The sequence below is a fragment of the Spermophilus citellus genome (assembly GCF_964194105.1).
Source record: "Spermophilus citellus genome assembly, chromosome: X".
Classification (NCBI taxonomy): domain Eukaryota; kingdom Metazoa; phylum Chordata; class Mammalia; order Rodentia; family Sciuridae; genus Spermophilus; species Spermophilus citellus.
Window position 1 is genome coordinate 109,807,540 of NC_138190.1, and position 20,206 is coordinate 109,827,745.

General features: G+C 40.0%; 1 protein-coding gene across 1 annotated transcript in view; it reads right to left on the reverse strand.

Annotated features, from left to right (window-relative positions):
* TRPC5 (transient receptor potential cation channel subfamily C member 5) overlaps positions 1–20,206 on the reverse strand; it is a gene marked incomplete at both ends in the record, with an annotated part of 142,310 nt that overhangs the window by 14,435 nt on the left and 107,669 nt on the right. The window contains one exon of the mRNA XM_081277486.1: positions 19,134–19,329. Coding sequence (XP_081133612.1) covers positions 19,134–19,329 — 196 coding nt within the window. The remainder of the gene's footprint in view (positions 1–19,133; positions 19,330–20,206) is intronic.

The window sequence follows — 20,206 nt, forward strand, 5'->3', positions numbered from 1 at the left end:
TTATAATTTTAACTGAGCTTTAAAAAAACAGCTCAATTGCTACTGCTAAGAGCCATAGCCAAGTAGGAATGACACATGGCATTTTTGGTTGAAAGGTGAGGCCAGGAAGCCATTGAGATGATAATGATTATGTTAAGATGTGCATTCAATTGGAGATTAGACCCCTGCTGTCTGCCTCGGCCTGCTACTTTGGAGCTCTCGTGGGACTCCATTGGTTGGGGAAGTGCGGTAGGAGGGAATTCCGGAGGAGGGATTTCCTGTTGGAGTAGTGTGTCCCGGGAGGAGCCGCGTGGCGTGGCGTGGCGTGACGTGGCGTTCGGCATTTTTCCCGGGAGAGTGTGTGGAGTGTGCTGGTGGAGTTCAGAAATAAAGTTTTTTCCTGCAGCAGTGGCTCGTGATTTGTGCCCAGCCAGATTGTGGCATGCTACTACTCCATTCTCCTGATGCTAGGGTGATCTCAGATTGGGAATTACTATGAAATCGTCTCAACAGCATTCTTCCATTAATTTATGATGCATCAGTTAGTCACCCACCCATTCAGTGTTTGATTTCTGTCTTGAGCAACCTACTATGTACGTGCCAGGCATTCTGTTAGGTGTTGAGTACATAGAGATGACTATCCAGTGATGATGGTGGGAATACCATGATGTACACAATGAGAGTACAAAGGTAGCACCTGAGTCTGAAAGAGCATAAATAATAGGCCACCTGACAGGTTTGGTTGAACAGGACGAACTATTGAAGAATAAGGCAGGTATTCGTTTATACATTTATTCACTCAACAATTATGTGTTGATTGCTTGCTGAATGCTAGATGTTGGGATTACACCAGTGAACAATATGGGCAGCAAGATCACCTGGTATATAGAAATCTGTTTTATTTCCAACCCTTGTTCTAAATTGAATTGCAAGATTATGGTGTGACTTTTGTAATTATATTTATTTAAAACTTCCCTAAGTATCTGATACCCAGGAGGTTTTTATTCATCTGCATTGGAATAGCCTTTCCCCTTTTGTGATAGACCAATCAGACATCGTATCTTCTTCCATTGCTTACTTTCAGTGTCTGGTGGTGATGCTCTCTCCTACTCTCTGTCCTAACCTCTCTACCTAAGTATGACATTGGAACATTTTCCTAGATCAGCATCCTTACAGGGTGCTTTTGTGTAAGATGTAACCCATACGAACACAGATATAGTGGTTCTGCTTCTTCCCAACTTTCCAAAACTTTTAGGACTTTTGTGGTACCATAATATACACTTTAAAAGCGTATACCCTTGCAATGTGTTCAAATTGTCTGTGTGCTCTGTATTGCCTTTGTGACTGTCAGCTCCTGTAGAGAAGGCCAGGATTTGTTTTAGCTTCTTTCACAGTGCCAGTGTAATGTACTTTGATTGTACAGTACACCCTCAAATGCTGTTGAGTTGCTCAGATTCTGAGCACATGGCCATAGCTAGGTCAAATGGACATGTCTGTTCAATTTCACAATTCTCAACAAATCCAAGCTCAAGGTTATTTTCCTTGCAATCAAACTACAAGGCCAATTTCTTACCAGCTTTTGACAGTCTTGTGCACTCTCTCAGATCTCCTGCCAGCAAGCATCTTGCTTAGCAAATTGGAAAACTTTATAACATAATGCAAAGGGAGAGTGTCAGGCTCAAACTCAGCAAGAGCAGAGCTAATAATAACCCTTAAGGAAAAAGGCTACTCCTAGGAATTTTCAGCCCCAGGGAAGGCTGATTGGAGGGATATTTTGGGCAGGGGGGCATTTTGGCATCCTTCACATCAATTAGCAATTGTGTATTTCATTTTCATATAAAACCAACTCTATTTCCCTTTGATAGGAAAGCAAGAAAAATTACTGTGACATGCATACTCCAAAGAGAAGCAAGAAAATTCATATTTCCTGACATCTCAAGGGAAGTCTACATCACTTGGAATGCTTTCTTCTCCTGGCAGAATTCAGGGTGTGCTTCTCAAATATTAGTGTGTATCAGAATCATATAGGGCAACCGTTAAAAAAAAAAACCATATTTCTGGGGTTCACCAGAAGTTCTGCATTGCAACACAGTTTTGCCTCAGCTCTAAAAATACAATTTTAAAAATATATAAGTATTTTAAAGATATTATAATTCTAACTCCATTTTTGTTTCCATTTATTTAAAAAATACACAAGAATTTCCAAAATATGATGTTCAACCTCTTAGTGTACTCCCATACCCATTATTGCCCTCGTCTCTAACTTATCACATGCATGTTCAGGGAGAAGTCAAATCCCTGTCACAAAATAGCAATCCTACTCTCCTCCCTATTTCTAGGTGATTAGAAATTGCCATTCTAATCATTCTGGGGCTTTCTGGGAATTACTTTGATACTATTGTAGAGAACTGGCAATGACCTCAATTGAAATCCACAAACATGGCTGGAAAAAAAATAATTTTGGTGGTACTGGGGACCCAACCCAGGGCCTTGTCCATTCTAGGCAAGCATAAGTACCACTGAACCACATCTCCAGCCCCCATAGTTGAAAAATATTAGGGCTCCAAAGAGAGCTCTCTTTCCAACTCTAATTCATGGCTCATCTTTTACCCCCAACACTCCTTTGCACGTTAGTAGTGATATTTCCCATGAGCCCATTTAACCCTTCCCAAACTACAAGAGCCCTTTTAGTGGGTGTTACAAGCTGGTTCTCCTCCATACTGAACATGTGAAATGGTTTAGTAGGTGGCCATTATGTCTTTTTCCCTCAGCCCATCCTCAGACATGATATGACTATTGATCTCCCTCCATGATTTTATTTGCTATATGGTTGGAATTGCTGCTCTGCCCATTTGAGGACTGGGTGTGATGAACCTGATTACCATTTACCCAGCTCTCAGCCCTTGTAACAGTCTCAGCTCCAGTGCATATACTCAGGTGCCAAATCTCAGGGCAAACCTTAGGCCCCACCCTCTAGTTCCATTCCAGCTCTCCCAACCTTAGGCTCCACCATCCAATATCCTGTCTCAAGGCTTCACGGGCACTCTCAGTTGTTGGCAGATAGGGACCAGAAAGCATTACAGAATAGATTATATTTTAGCTAGGTCTTGAGAGGTTGGAAAGGCATATCTAGGCAGAGATGGAGGGAAAGAACTTTCCCAAAAGAGGCAACAGTATGCAAAATCAGCAAGAATAGAAAGGTTGAGCATGATCTTTGAAACCAAATGAACTAATCAGGATTTGTTTATATCCAGGATTCTCAAATTTCAGTGGTATCAGACATACCCAAATGCATGCTGAAATGTGGATTTCTGGATCTCAATGCAGATCTCTGAGAATGGGTGTTCTAGGGGTGAGAGGCCCAAGAACCTACATAGTGTAACAAACTTCTTTGGATTATTTGGATGCAGGTGGTTGTCAGCCACACTTCCAGAAACACTAATTCAAGGATGCTTCCTGCTGGTCTAGATATATTCAGCAGTGAGCCTATTTCTCTACTCATTAAATGGAAATAGTAATACAATCTGTCTCATGAGCAGTTATGAAAATTAGGATGATATGCTTGAAAAGTACTAGGTAATATTATTGATGTTCCTTTCACTTACGTATCTGCCTTTAGATCTTCAACTAATTCTTTCTACAAAATTGATTGTACACTTTCTTTGTGCTAAACTCTAGGACTGGGCTCTAGGATTACAATAGTGAAAGACAAAGTGTATACCTCATTGAGCTTTCCTACTAGCAAGGAAACCTAAGAATAAGCAATTATAAATGAATCCATTAAAATTATTTACTTTTAATAGTAAGAATGTACAACTAGAACACACAGGTATAAACTGGTAGGCCACAATTCAAATCTGGATTGGGCTGACTCTAGAGCCCGGTTTTTTTGGTATCGGGATTGAACTCAGGGGTGTTTAGCCACTGAGCCACACCCCAGACCCTTTGAATATTTATATTTAAATATTTAATATTTATTAGAGACAAGGTCTCACTGAGTTGCTTAAGGCCTTGTTAAGTTGTTGAGGCTGGCTTTGAACTTGCAATCAGGTGTGCACCATTGTGCCCACCTACAGCCCAGTTAATTTTTTTTCTTTTTAGTTGTGGGTGGACATAATACCTTTATTTTATTTATTCTTATGTGGTGATGAGGATTGAACCCAGTGCTTCACACATGCTAGGCTATAGCTGTACCATTGAGCTGCAGCCCCAGACCATAGAGCTCAGTTCTTAAGCACTAAAATATACCATCTTTTGGAGAAGTGCAGCAGGTGTCAGGAAGGTACCTGCAAAAGTTGTGGAAACAGAGTCTGAACAGGGCTTTGATTTTTTTTTTGTACAAGGGATTGAACCTAGGGGCACTTAGCCACTGAGCCACATCCCCAGCCCTTTTTGTATGCTTTTTTAAATTTAATTTTTTTTTAAATTTAGAGACAGGGTCTCATTGAGTTGCTTTAGAGCCTCTCTAAGTTGCTGAGGCTGTCTTTGAACTTGTGATCCCTCTGCCTCAGCCTCCTGAGCTGCTGGGATTACAGGTGTACCCCACCACACCTGGCCCAACTTTGAGATTTTGATGAACAGATTCCTCTAGACATTCAGCCAACCTTGAATGACTGTCCAGGTTTTTCTTCTGCTTATGTTTTCTGCAGAAAAGTCAGCTTTTTCCACCTCAAAAGTGACCTTTGCAGGGATATTGCTTTCAGCTGTGCAGGTTGTACTCTGGACAATTTTGAGAACACCTGTGGCTGTGGTAGTCCTGAAACTCAGTGAACTGCTTGTCACCATTTTGGGGGGATCTCACAGGATGTAAGTTGAACCCTTGAGTTCACAGATCATTCTGCTTGCCTGTATCTTCCATTTGGGGAGTGGGGAACATTTTTCTTTAGGAGGACAGAAGCAACACTAAAGTAATAAGAGTGGTAGTTTGCTGAGCTCAGAAATAACTGGCACTAAACCAATCAGGGACTCATTTCTGAGCCTGGGCAGAAGGGAGATATGTCTTTATCACTTGGGATATGGGAAAATCAATAGGTCTGTCCCCAGTGGATCTGTCACTGGTCTCATAACTCAGTCATAACATATGTCTTCTAACTTTGTGTCTCATTTATCAGGAGCTTACTTTTAACTTCCCAAGCCATACTTCCCTCTTCTATAAACCACCTTAGGAATCAGTAGACCTGGGTTTGCCCTGAGCTAATTCCTTGCCTGTAGTAGACTCCCAAGTTCTTGTAGAAAGAAGGAATGAACAAATGAACAGACTTACCAGGCAAGTCTCAATGCTGAGAAGCCAATTTCCTCATCTGTAATTGCAGATAATAGTATCTACTTTCACAGAGTTATTGTGAGGATCAAATAAGACATATGCAAGTGTGCCTTAGAAAGCTTAAAGCACTGTATTAAAGTAATATATATGTATAAATACATACAGATGATAGATAGACGATATATATAGAGATATGTGCTGAGGATCCAACCCAGGGACAATATTAACTATAAATATGATATCCATCATCTAGGCATATTTCCTTTCAGTTAGATAATTCCTCTGCCCATTGCTATAGAAATTTATTGATTTCCAAACACTTAACACTTGGCAATGGACACACATCCACACAAGTATTTCTTAAAACATTTGGAAACTAAAGATTAGATATTTCCCCCAACTTCTTATCAATTACCAAAAAAGCATTTATTGAGTACCTACTAGGTATCCTATTTTTTTCCAGGCACCAGGGAATATAAAGAAAACCTCAAGGAGAGCCCTTGTTTTCATGGTGCCTCAGTCTACAAAGGTTGAACAATATATATTTTGAAATAACTAGAGTAGTTGGCAAACTGTGGCCTGCAGGCCATTTATGGACTGCTACTTGGTTTGTATAGTCCACAAGCTAAGAATGTGTTACAATTTTAAATACTTGAAAAAAATCAAAATAAATATATTTTGTCACTCGAAAATATATGAATTGCAAATCTCAGAGCCTATAAATAAAGTTTATTGGCATACAGCCAAGCCAATTTGTTTATGGCTACTTTTGTGTTTCAATAGAATAATTGGGTAGTTTAGACAGTTCTTACAGTCCACAAGTCCCATGATATTCACTCTCTGGACCCTGTAGGAAAAATTGCCAATCTGTTCAAGAGGGCACTAAGCTTAGGTTTGTCTGCTTTTGTCAGTTGCTCTGTCTGCATACTATAAAATATTCTGAAAAGCCATATGCATTAAAAATTCATTAATTTGATCATTTACCAATGAATATTAAGTGATAGTATAGGAAGTGTGTCCTTGTTAAGGATGGATGAAATTCAGCATAAAATATCCTGTGTGAAATTATGAAATAAGGTATTACGAGAAAAACCCCAGGCATAACCTCCTAAAAGATCCATTAGGTAATGGAAACTCTATCTCCAGGAATCTTTAGGGTGGGTGAGGCCAATGGGAATGTGAATGAAGTCATTTGAGAGAGTTCTAATCCTATTAGTTCCAAACTTCTTTAATAATTGGTGTTGATTTCCTAATGAATGAAGAAGCCTATAATACTTTTTGTTTTTTACTCTGGGAGATTTCTGATATGTTATATTTGTTAGGAGGGGCTTTGAGATAAATATATTTCTCATCAGATCCTTGTGATTAACTCAAAATTTATAGATCCAGAAACTCTAGAAGTTCAATTACCCAGGAAAAATTGGGAAAGAGAGCAGAGAAAAAGCAAAATCCTGTGAAGAAAGAAAAGGGCAAAATAAAGAAATAAATACAATTACTTTCCTCCTGATTTTTGCTCTTAGATTTTCTCTATTTCCTCTTTTAAACAATAGCAGATTTACCTTGACAGCTGGGATAATGTGATTCTGCTGTCAGATCTCAAGTAAAAGGCAGGTAACGCTATGGGGTTATAACCTATGATACTCTTCTGTGTATTCTGACTTTTGTGTTGAAGCTAAAAGACACCTCCTAGCCCATTCTGTTTGTTACACTGAGCAGGGCTATGGCACCGGGCTCCAGTGACCATAGGAAGGGAGAGAGGCATCCTTAATATTAGGTTTATAAACCTCAAGCTTCTCAGAGATTAAAAAAAACTGGTATCATTTCGCTTTCTAATCAACTGATGTCTGGCATTCATAACAAGGACTGCAGGAGTAAGGCAGAAACCAAGAGGAATCCCTCCCCAACAATGATCTTTGGGCCCTGTTCATTTGACTCATCCACCAAAGTTGTTGGTAGCTTATAAAAAGAACAGAGACCATCTTTAGAAAGGTCAGGTCTTCTACAAGGAGTGATTTTTTTTTGGAATCTCAGTTCTGAAATCTTTTGAAATACATTTGTATCTTTAGAATGTCTATTGATAATTGTTATTTTATAGAAAGGCTGAAGTTGTCTTTGGGTTGGGGACTGTGGCACAGACCTGATTCTTTGCAAAACTATGATGCTGGTGAAATTTTCTTTCGCTGCCCACAATCTCTTTTTCTTGTTGGTGTCCCCTCCCCAGTCTTCCTCAGGTGTATTTCCCTCATGATACCTCTATTGCTTGGCCCCATATGAAAACCTGATCTCAGTAATGGATTGGACACACTCATTTACATTGTCACAAGTGAACTATTAGCAATTCAAATCATATTTGTATTATATCTGGGAACAAAATTTTAAAGTGAGAAATTTTTGGATGACAGTGGGAAAATATCTGTGAACCCTCTGAGACTTTGGTAAACTTATGTATGATTGCTTATATGTTCATTTTTCTTGTCCATATTCAGATTGTCAAAGAACTCTGGGATTCCCAAAAAAGGTTAAATGCAGTCTTAAGGCAAAGAAACAAATGCAAAAGTGAAGTTTGTAACTGTAGTTCCATAATTGTAGACTCCATGAGAATGGAGTCTGTCTTGTTCATCTATCACCTATTATTTTTTTTTTCATTTCTTTTTTTTCTTTTTTTATTGGTTGTTCACAACATTACAAAGCTCTTGACATATCATATTTCATACATTAGATTGAAGTGGGTTATGAACCCCCAATTTTACCCCAAATGCAGATTGCAGAATCACGTCGGTTACACATCCACAATTTTACATAATGCCCTATTAGTAATTGTTGTATTCTGCTACCTTTCCTATCCCCTACTATCCCCCCTCCCCTCCCCTCCCATCTTCTCTCTCTACCCCATCTACTGTAATTCATTTCTCTCCTTGTTTATTTTCCCATTCCCCTCACAACCTCTTATATGTAATTTTGTATAGCAATGACGGTCTCCCTTCATTTCCATGCAATTTCCCTTTTCTCTCCCTTTCCCTCCCATCTCATGTCTCTGTTTAATGTTAATCTTTTCTTCCTGCTCTTCCTCCCTGCTCTGTTCATAGTTGCTCTCATTATATCAAAGAAGACATTTGGTATTTGTTTTTTAGGGATTGGCTAGCTTCACTAAGCATAATCTGCTCTAGTGCCATCCATTTCCCTGCAAATTCTATGATTTTGTCATTTTTTATTGCTGCATAGTACTCCATTGTGTATAGATGCCACATTTTTTTTATCCATTCATCTATTGAAGGGCATCTGGGTTGGTTCCACAGTCTAGCTATTGTGAATTGTGCTGCTATGAACATCAATGTGGCAGTATCCCTGTAGCATGCTCTTTTAAGGTCTTCAGGGAATAGTCTGAGAAGGGCAATAGCAGGGTCAAATGGTGGTTCCATTCCCATCTTTCCCAGGAATCTCCAAACTGCTTTCCAAATTGGCCGCACCAATTTGCAGTCCCACCATATCACCTATTATTTCCCCAGTCAAGAATACAGTGTGGTTTATAGTAGTCTTTCAATAAATATTTGTTAAATTCATTCATTTATTCATCTAAGTAGTATTTATCATTAAGTGAATGAATGAAAGAATAAAGGCCATCAGCCAGAAGATGAGGAGAGACTTTGGTGTTGTACTGTCATTTTCATAGTTGGTGATGTTTCCTTTTCAGTTAGCCAAGATAATGTCTCCATGACAACTACATATGTTCCTGATGAACACTAGGACAGGGAATCAGGGATACAGAGCAGCACATCAGGCACCTGCCCTTTGGTTGCCCTTTAGCACAGGGAAAGAAAATCCACTCCCTTTCATTTGTCTCCTTCACATTCCCACTTGAATCTTTGTCAGTCACCCAAATCATCAACAGGCAGCAGCAGGCATTACAGGCTGTTGCTGCTATTGGAAGCAGAGGCTGTTATTCAGCTGAGATGTGCCAAAGTATCCTGGGAGAACCCTGAGGGGAAGAACTCTGGTCACCAGCTCACTCCCACTCTAAGCTCACTGGCAAAACCAAGATCAAGTATGGATGCAGAATGAAAAAGAAATCTATTTCTCTGTTCATCCACCAGGGGGAGGGCTAGGCCCAAAAGCAATGTGGAGTTCTGGGAAAAAACAAACAAACAAACAAAAAACAAAAACAAAAAAACAGTCTTCAGCACTCCCTGAATCATTTGCATAGAGAATGCTCCATTCTCCTCATTTGCAAATGGTGGACAGTCAACTTGCAGTTGTGCATATAATGTCAAGGGAGGCTCTAGGCATGCAAAAGCCACTTGGGAAAGAAAAGGGCTGAGATGTCCCAAGGCAGGACATATACGTTGAGATAAGGAGTTCTTGTCATACACATTAATTTGGTAGCTGACCTGTTTACCCTCCACGGGTGTGGTGGTCTTAGGTGGGTTACCTGACTGTTCCTTTTCAGAGGCTTGGAGTATTAGGGACAGAGTTGAGGTGCAACCAGGTTTTTAAAGTCTGGTAGACACACAAAAGAAGAAAAAGAGAGCTACTGTGTGTGTGTGTGGGGGGGGCGGGGGGTCGGGTCATGTTAGTGGGGAAATATCAGCCCTGGAAATAAGGCATTTAGTTTGAAGAACTCAGGGGAAAGTTCATCAGAGGATCCCTTTGGTTAGAACACAGGGGACAGTCAGTAAGTCAATCAACCAAATGCAAGGGTGAAGTCAGGGAAGTCTGAGATTGGGTGGAGAATGTGTATAGTGCATGCATCAGAGCCTAGAGATTTGGGCTGTGTTATGGTTTAGATGTGGCATTCTCAAAAAGCTCACGTGTGAGACAATGCAAGAAGGTCCGGAGGAGAAATAATTCGGTTATAACTTAACTCAATCAGTGAATTGATCCCTGATGTGGGATTAACTGAGTGGTAACTGGAGACAGGTGGGGTGTGGCTATGGGGTATATACTTTTTATCTAGAGAGTGGAGTCTCTCTCTCTCTCTCTCTCTCTCTCTCTCTCTCTCCTTCCTGATCACTCTGTGAGCTGCTTCCTTCCATCACACTCTCCTGCCATGATGTTCTGCCTCACCTGGAGCCTTGGGGAATGGAGCCAGACTTCTGTAGACTAAGACCTCTGAAACCGCAAGCCCTCACATAAACTTTTCCTCCCCGAAAATTTTTCTGGTCAGATCTTTTAGTCACAACAGCTAAAAAGCTAGCTAAAACACAAGCTAAGTGAAATAAGCCAATCCCCCAAAACAAAGGTCAAACGTTCTCTCTGATCTGGAGACACTAACACATCTCCATGGGGGTGAGATAGAATTTCAGTGGAATAAACAAAGGGGAATGAAGGGATGGGAAGATTATGGGAATAGAAAAGACAGTAGAATGAATCAGACATAACTTTCTTATGTTCATAAATGAATACATGACCAGTGAAGCACCACATCATGTACATCCACAAGAATGGGATCCTATTTAAAATAAGTTATACTCTATGTATGTACAATATGTCAAAATACACTCTACTGTCATGTATATCTAAAAAGAACAAAATTTTAAAAAACTTGAAAAAAAATAAAAAAGAGAAGAATGAAATCCTGTCATTTGCAGAAAAATTGGTAGAACTAGAGGATGATACATTAGGTAAAATAAACCAGACAAATACTGCATGTTCTGTCTCATATGTAGAAGCTAAAAAATTGACTTGAATTTAGAATAGTAATTACTAGAGATTGGAAAGGGAGGGTGAATAAAGGGAAGCTGAATTTGACTAGTGCACACTGTATGCACATGTTGAAATGTCACACTGAACCCCATTAATATGTGCACTTTATATATGTTAATTGAAAATAAAATATGAAAAAAGAGTGTGCCCCTGGGCAAGTCAATTTTATCTCTGTGCCTCAGTTTTCTCACCTATAAAATGGAATTAATATTAGTTATGTGAAGATATCTGAGCTAATCTGCACAAAAAAAGTTCTTTTTTATAGTATGTGGCACATAAGTGCTCAAGAGATGATAGCTATTAATGGCAGCTATAATAATAATAGGAAGCACTTGGTTGAATGGCATTTCATAAAGGCTTGTCTATATGCCAAATATTCTTATTTATTCCATTATTATGACTGATTTCTCTATGTGTTAGAGATGCTCTAAGCTCTTAAGTTGGGCCTAAAGATGGAGACACTGGGGCTTGTCCAGGTCTGGCAGTTGGCCAGGGTTGCTGGGCCAACCCAGGTAGACAGCCAGCATGAAGGATCAGAATGGAGATGTGAGAAGCTATAAAAACAGACTTTATCTCCTTTTATTATTTTTCTAATAGCAAGAGCTGAGCTTCGTTATCTAGCTCCTAGGGATACAAGTCCTTTACATGTCTCTCCTCACTGCTAGGCATATTTGCTGTTGGGACAAAGAGGATTTCATGGCCATTTTGAAAGATGGTTTCATGGGGACTGAAAGGATGGGAGGCAAAAAGGAGTGAAGCCGACCCCTATAGTCTTACTGCCCCAGTAAACACCAGGCCAATCTCTGCTATTATACAAACTATTTATTTGCCAGAAACGAGAGCTAATCACAGTGCCCACTTGTCTGTCTTTCCAAATTTGACTCATCCTTAAGGCTCAGTTCAACTTGGGCTTCATAAATCTACCTCACAACAATCCAGTGAGATAGGTACTGGTTGGGGTACAGCAGGGAGAACAGAGATTATTCTATATCTTTCAAATATGTTTAAAAAATTTTGTTCTCTCTCTCTCTCTCTCTCTGTATATATATATATATGTATATATATATATATATATATATATATATATATATATATATGACATTAGAGTAATATTATATATACATGGAGTATAACTTACTCTAATCAGGATCCCATTCTTGTGGTTGTACATGATGTGGAGTTTCACTGGTCATGTATTCATATATGAACATAGAAAAGTTACGTCCAGTTCATTCTACTGTCTTTCCTATTCCTATCCCCTCCTTCCCTTCATTCCCTTTTGTCTGATCCAATGAACTTCTATTCTTCCCTCAACCCCCTACTTATTGTGTGTTAGCATCTGCATATCAGAGAGAACATTCAACCTTTGGGTTTTGGAGACTGGCTTATTTCACTTAGCTTGATAGTCTCCAGTACTATTCATTTACCTGCAAATGCCATAATTTCATTCTTCTTTTATATGTCTTTCAAATCGTGAAGATATAATACAAAAATTAGTTTCATAGATGATGGAAAATCTGGGAAACTAAACAGGAGTCAGTGAAGCAACTCAGAGTTAGCAAGATCAGGAAGCCCCTCTTCTCCCTAGAATTTGAAGGACAAGAAACAGGAAGAGGAACAGTCAATGGAACCCAGAGACTGGGGTCTCTGGCAGAAGCTAGAGACAAAGTGGGGCTGCCCTGCAAATGCTGTGGCAATGGAGGGAGGGGATGCCTATTGGTTGCTGAAGGTGAGTCCCAGAGAAAATATAGTTGCTGCTAGAGGCACCACAAAAAGTGAGGGTGGGGAGAGGGAACAAATATTCTAGCTTCTCCCCTCCTCCCACTTTCTGGTTTACTCAGAAGCCAAAGGGCAAGGGATTGTGGGGAATATCGTTCCCTTGATACAGGAAATGGGCAGAAAATGGATCTGAGTACGCAACCGGCAAAAAGTCTAATTATAATCCCTATTTTACACAGAAGTCAAATGAGGCAGAAAGAGGTCAGATCACCCAAAACTGTACTAAGTAACACTCCAGGTTTCAATGCAGGCAGCCTGACTACTCTTGGGCCCATGCTTTCAGTAATCACTGCTAATTATACTCACAGTTTAAAACTATTTTTAGTTTACTCATGTCAGACTTTTTCCTCTACACTTTAATCTTCCTAATGGCATCAACTATGTCTTTCCCTTTATGTCATTTACCTTACCCTTGTGTCTCTCATAGAACCTGCCAGAAGATGTAAGTTGTCAATGGAAATGGGATTATCAGTAGGTATTCACAGGTTCTACATTACCCAAGGGAGGGGGCACTTTTAAAATGTCTTTGGTGGTTCTGAATGTTTGCTTTCTCCTTAGTGAAAAGTCGCAGTCCCTGATCAGATTCCAGAGAATGGTTTGGCGACAGGGAAAAGCACGAACTGAGATGAAGGAAATCAATATCTAGATTGCTTGAGGGCATCCCAAAGGGAAGAGACACTTATTAAAATCTGAAATGGCTCCACTCCAACGTCATAAAATTCTTACAGCTTAAATTGAGCAACTCCTTCATCTGGAAAGAGGTTATACTATTCCTTAGACTTATTATAGCTTTCATGATTTACTGCTCAGTGGAATTGAAAGCTGGCAGGGTTGATACTGTCTTCTGTTTTTTTAAGAAACAGCTCTTGGGAGCTGAGACAGACATGGGTATGCTGGGTACATCATCAGTGTTTTCTGTCTTGGAAGAAATTAGGTCAGATAGTGGACCCTTTGCCTCTTGGGATTAGAACAAAATCTTCATTGCTGAAACTGTTAGGACAAGGAGCCTGGACAATTTTGAGTTGTGATGTAACTAGGGGGAAAATGGTACTCAGATGCTTCTTACCCTCAAGGTCAGGGTCAATATGACAGTGTAATAGTTCTATATGTGGCTCTTGGGGTTAGTCTACCTCAATTCAAAGCCAGATTGTCTCATTTACTAGTATACTGAAAAGAATATAGTATTACAATATAGTACATTATCCTGCTTTTTGTCCTGTCTCTGGGTATTCTTTCTCAGTCTCTGAGTGATCTATCCTCATTTTCTAACCTGTAGATATCAGGGTATCTTGGGCCTTATTTTCCCATCTCTTCACTTTTTTTTTCTTTTTGTTGATGCATTATAATTATACCTAATAGTGGGATTCACTGCCTCATATTCATATATTGACATAGCATAATTTGGTCAATTTCATTTCCCATTACTTCCCAATTCCCTCCCCTCCACCCTTTCCATGTTCCCATTCCTCAACTCTACTGGTCTCCCTTCTATCTTTACTTATCTAGCCACACTTGCTCCCTTAGTGATCTCATCCATGCCTATACTGGTGACTCCTAAATCTTTGTCTCCAGTCTGGATTGCTCCTCTAGGCTTGTAGACCACTGTCTACTCAACATCTTCCTTCTGATGGCTAATGGGCATCTCTAACTTCATTAGTCTAAAACTCAATTCTGGATCTCTGCCCTTATTCCTCTGCACTGAGCCTACCTACTCCTTTCCCACTCTTTCCCATCTCAGTAATGCGCAACTCCACCCTTCCAGTTGGCCAAAAAAACTTGGTCTCATCCTTGACTCCTGTATTTCACTCACACCTTACAACTAATCTAGCAGCATATCTAAGAGCTGATCACTTCTCATCGCTTCCAAAATAACCTCCGGGTCTAACCCACCAGCAGCTCTTCTTTGGGTCAATTCAATGATCTCACAATTGCTTTCTGTCTTTGTCCCTACCCTGCTTCAGTCTACCCTCTTTTCAACACAGAAATATTATTAACATGCAAGCTAGATCATATATTTTTTCTGCTCAAAATCCTCCCAGGGCTCCTTATACCTCACAAGAGTAGAAGTCGGAGTCCTTACAATGGTCTATAATGGCCTACATGATCTGTCCCTTACTCCCATTACCTTCCTGACTTCCTCTTCTACTTCTCTCCCTTTGTTTACTCTGTTCCAGTCACACTGGTTTTCACAAGGCTAAAACCAAGGTATCAGGGTGGCTGTACTCTGATCTGAAGGCTCTAGAGAAGAAACTGCTTCCAAGTTCATTTATGATGTTTACAGGATTCATTTATGTGCAGTTGTAGGACTAAGGTCTCTACTTTTTTTGCAGTCTGTCATATTGGGGTCACTCACATCTTCTAGAGGCACCTGAATTTCTTACCACATGGACCTTTCCATGGTCAAGACAGTAATGGCAGATCAACTCTTCCTTATGCCCCAGATCCCTAATATCCTTTTTGGCTATCAGTTACAGAAAACCATTCTTAGAGGACTCATGTCATGTGATTTGATTAGGCCCACCTGGATAATCTCCCTGATTAGTAAAAATACATCTGCAAAATTCCTTTGGCCATGTCATGAAACATAATTGCAAGTGTGATATTTCATCATATTCATAGCCCTGACTATTAGGTGAGAAATGGAAGGGGAGTGATTGAAGTTTCTGCTTACTACAGTGATATTCAGACTAAGAAACAAATCAATTTGAATGTATGTCAGCTGCAGTACTGGAGCAGGGTTCTTCATATTATCTGCTGTTCCAGACGTTACCTTTTACTTGCTGGATAGTGAAGAAGTCTGGGGGTGTCCTATAGGGAGCAGCTGGAGTGGCAGCTATTTACCAACTAGAACAGAAATATTTCTAATATCTTAACATCTGGTTAGTCATATCAATGCATAGAAATTGGTTATCAGATCTACTTAGAGGGTTAAAATTCATAGTGTAGTATGTGAAGTACTGTCTTTTTCTCTGTGCTTTGAGAATTGGAGGTTGGTCCCAGGTGGCTGGGGGTGGGCAGGGAGACCACCTACCCTCTTTGGCAGTTTGATGATGGGCAACAGCCCTCTCTAACCTTGTCTGCTATTTTTTCAATGCTAGGTTTACTTGAATGACTGTCTTCATTTGCAAGGCTGTCTTCTGCCGTAGAGAAGTCCATTCATCTGAGATGATGACTCCAGATGCTGCCACCCCACTGGAGATGACCGAACCAATCCCATGTATTTGGGCTCTCCTGAAGCCACTCAGCATCTGGAGCTCAGTGAGGCACATGCTGTTCACTTTTTTGTCAGCACTAGAGTGAGTGCTGCACAGCAGCCAATGAAACTGAAGGCTCTTTTTCTTTCTTCTTTTTGGCATGGGGATTGAACCCACATCCCCAGCCCTTTTTAGTTTTTATTTTAAAACAGGTCTCACTAAGTTGCTTAGGGCCTCAAACTTGCATTTCTCCTGCCTCAGCCTCCTGAGTTGCTGGGAGTTGCTGGGATTACAGGCGTGCACCATTGTGCCCAGCTCTGAAGGTTCTTATTAACTTACTGAATAAGTCTTGATCGCAGACCATCATATTTTGTAATGACCAATCTCAGGCAACAGAGATGTCTCTTGTGGTTGGGACAGGGGATAGGAATAGGGCCTAAGATAAATGAGCATTTTTTTTAAATTTTTTTATTGGTTGTTCACAACATTACAAAGCTCTTGACATATCATATTTCATACATTAGATTGAAGTGGGTTATGAACCCCCAATTTTACCCCAAATGCAGATTGCAGAATCACGTCGGTTACACATCCACAATTTTACATAATGCCCTATTAGTAATTGTTGTATTCTGCTACCTTTCCTAACCCCTACTATCCCCCCTCCCCTCCCCTCCCAACTTCTCTCTCTACCCCATCTACTGTAGTTCTAAATGAGCATTTTTGGACTACTCCATCTGTCTCACCTAATATTTTGTAATGGGTGAATCTGGTTAAAATAGCATCAAGAGCAGCTTTGTTTGATGTAATTTATGCATGTACATAAATAACATTAGTGACAAGATGGTTGTGCTGAAAGAAGTGTCACAGAGAGTAATAAGTAGCTTAAGGGAGATATGAAGAGAAAAGTAAAACACTGCTAATTGCAAATAACTAATAATATATACTATGGCCAGATTCACCTACTGAAGTTGGCTGGGAACATGGAGCACAGGCCTGGAGTGATTTCCTGCTTCACTGTATCTTGAGGATAATACTACACATCATAGAAGAGGAATCTTCTTTGGCATAGAAATACCAATTGCTACAGAGCCCTATATCACCAGCATCTCTGAATCCTGGGAACAGTGATAAGGAGGTCAACCCTTCAAGGGACTGATCTCACCTGTTGTTCTTGAATTGTGGACTAGAAAGTGCAATGAACAGATTGACAGTAAGGCATGGTCTCTACCTACACTGAGTCAGCCTGTGATACCTTTAGAGGCAGGAGAAATTTGTCTTTGGTGATTTCCCTTTTTTGTAGCCTTTTCCCTCATGTAAAGGCCCTTCTAAAGATTATATTCACTACTGAAGTAGAGATATAGCAAATGAAATTAAAATCTACTTGATGGTCTTTGCTGCTTAAGCAGTTCCAGATACTTTTGCAATCAGGTTGCTGAATATTGGCATCCTGCTTGTTCCATTTCCAAATGGTTAAAAAAAAAAAACTACCAGAAAATCCCAAAGCAGAAGGTAGTATTCAGAATGGTTGGCCATGACCCCAGATGTGTGAGATGGTATAGACATAGACACAAGTCATGTAATCTACTCCAGGCACCCTCCCTGGGGAGGGGAGTCAAGGAGTTTTCTTGAAGTACAACTGTAGGTAGTATTAAAACAAAACCTAGGGCTGGGGATGTGGCTCAAGCGGTAGCGCGCTCGCCTGGCATGCGTGCGGCCCGGGTTCGATCCTCAGCACCACATACAAACAAAGATGTTGTGTCCGCCGAGAACTAAAAAATAAATATTAAAGTTCTCTCTCTCTCTCTCTCTTTAAAAAAAAGAAAAAAACCCCCCAAAACAAAAAACCTACTACCAGCAGGTGGTGACAGGAAAGCTGGAGTTGATGATTTCCACCCTTCCTAGGAAATTGTCACTGAGCTCAGAGTGAAATGCCACTGCCCTATACGAGGTGACAAGAAAAATCTCTTCCTTTCTTACTGTCACAAAGAAAGATCCGCTGCCAAACATGTAGTGATAAAACTACAAATGTCTTACCATGAATATTGTCATCTTTGTTCAAGGGTGGAGGGTAGGATATCAGGCATAGGAAGTGGAAAAATCAAGCCCTAAAATTGCATGCCTGCTCTCATCCCCTTCTAGAGACAGGTTAGGAGTAAATGTAGATTATATCAGAGGCTTTGGTTTAGTTAGGTTTGAATGAAAGAGAGAGGAAGTAAGCAAGTAAGGGAATGAAGCAAAACTATATTCCACTTCAAATACAACAGAATTTCAGAGCTAAAAGGACCTTACTGAGCCTATTTTGTTCATCTGCAGACACACAGACTCACAGAACTGGCAAGAACGTTAAAGACCATTGATTGCAACTCCCTCACTGTTTTTGGATGAAAAAAGAAGCCCAAGAAGAGAAAATAAATTACCCAAGGTCACTTTATTATACATGGCAGAATCAGGATTAAAGTCCCTGGTTTCTAAACTTCTAATTTTTTCCCATTATATAGCCCTTCTTTTTCGATTACCTAAGCACTTAGGATCTAAAGCATACCAGTAGACAATCTTAAGCACTAATGTTTTTTGGTACTGGGGACCAAACTTGGGGCACTTTACCACTAAGATAGGAGACAGGAGATAGCGCTGTCCAACTTAGAGAACTAGATTGGCTGAATTGACCCTGGAGGTGAGGTGCCCAATGGGGAAGCCAGTTGTGTTCATACCATCAATTTTCCTTACTGAGGCAAGAAAATAAATTTTAAAAATTAAAATATTTTTAACAGCAAGAAAATTCTATTAACTAAAACAACCTAGCATAGATTACCAAAATTCAATATATTGAGTCCAAACAGAATTACTTTAGAAAGAATAAAATCAATTTAACAGTTGAGAAAGCTAATGTAAGTTCATTGAAGCAGACAGACTCCCCCCACCCCCACCCCAGTACTGGGGATTGAGCTCAGGGCTTCACACATGCTAGGCAAGTGCTCTACCACTAAGCTACATCCCAGCCCATTTTAGTTTTTATTTTAAGACATGGTCTCACTAAGTTGCTGAGGCTGACCTTGAACTTGCAATCCTCCTGCCTCAGTCTCTGGAGTAGCTGGGATTACAGGTATGCACCACTATACACAGCCAGACTGTCATTGAGCTTGTAGTGGGCTCCATACCAATGTCACACACTCCTGAAACCAAAGTAAAGACACTTATAAAGCAAAGCTACTTACGGCAATAAGCTGGTAGGAGTTGTTCATCATGGCAATCAGCATGTTCAGCAGCACTACCAGGGAGATGACATTGTATGTTCCAAACATGGTAGCTCCTACAAACTCGGTGAACTCATGTCTGGCTTTCACATTGGTGACATAGAGATTTAAAAGGCCAAATACAGACCAGAAGAGTGACTGAAGTGTTTCAAAGAGCCTAAAAGAGATTTTTAAAAAGCAGGTTAGTTAATTCTCAAGAGTAAGAAAAGAGAGAAAATGTGAGTTGATCTCTAACAGGACTGTCAGATCTGCAATAGGCAGACAGATGATCTCACATATTTTGGTCTCTTCTCTAACACAGCCACGTCACTTTATTTGTTCCTACTTCTATGTCCCGTACTTTGCTTTTCTACCTGGAATACCATCTCCCTTCCCTCAATCTCCACAGAACACTAGGCATGTTCAAGGCATATTTCAAGGACTACTTCTACCAAACTCTTTCTTTCATCTTCAGACTATGTGAGTTACTATAGAGGCAGTAAATGCAATGGTTAAGAATATGTTGCATCATTATACAAAATACATATATAAAGATGTGAATTTGGTGTCAACATATCTTATATACAAACAGAGATATGATAAATTGTGGTATAAAGGTGTATTAAGAATTGTAATGCAAAAAAAATAATAAGAGAGCTCATGTATAATGGCATAATTTGGTATGAACATACTTTATATACAGAGTTATGAAACATTGTGCTGTGAATGGATAATTATGATTGTAATGCACTCCACTATTGTCATGTATGTAAGAAATTTAAAAAAAAAAGAATATGTTGCTTGGGCCTGATGCAGTGGTGCACGCCTGTAATCCCAGCAGCTTTGGAGGCTGAGGCAGAAGGATCATGAGTTCAAAGCCAGCCTCAGCAAAAGCAAGGTGCTAAGCAACTCAGTGAGACCCTGTCTCTAAATAAAATATAAAATAGGGCTGGGGATGTGGCTCAGTGGTTGAGTGCCCCTGAATTCAATCCCTGGTACCCCCCAAAAAATATCAAGATTATTAAATTATAAAGCCCAATGTACTTTGAGAGGCT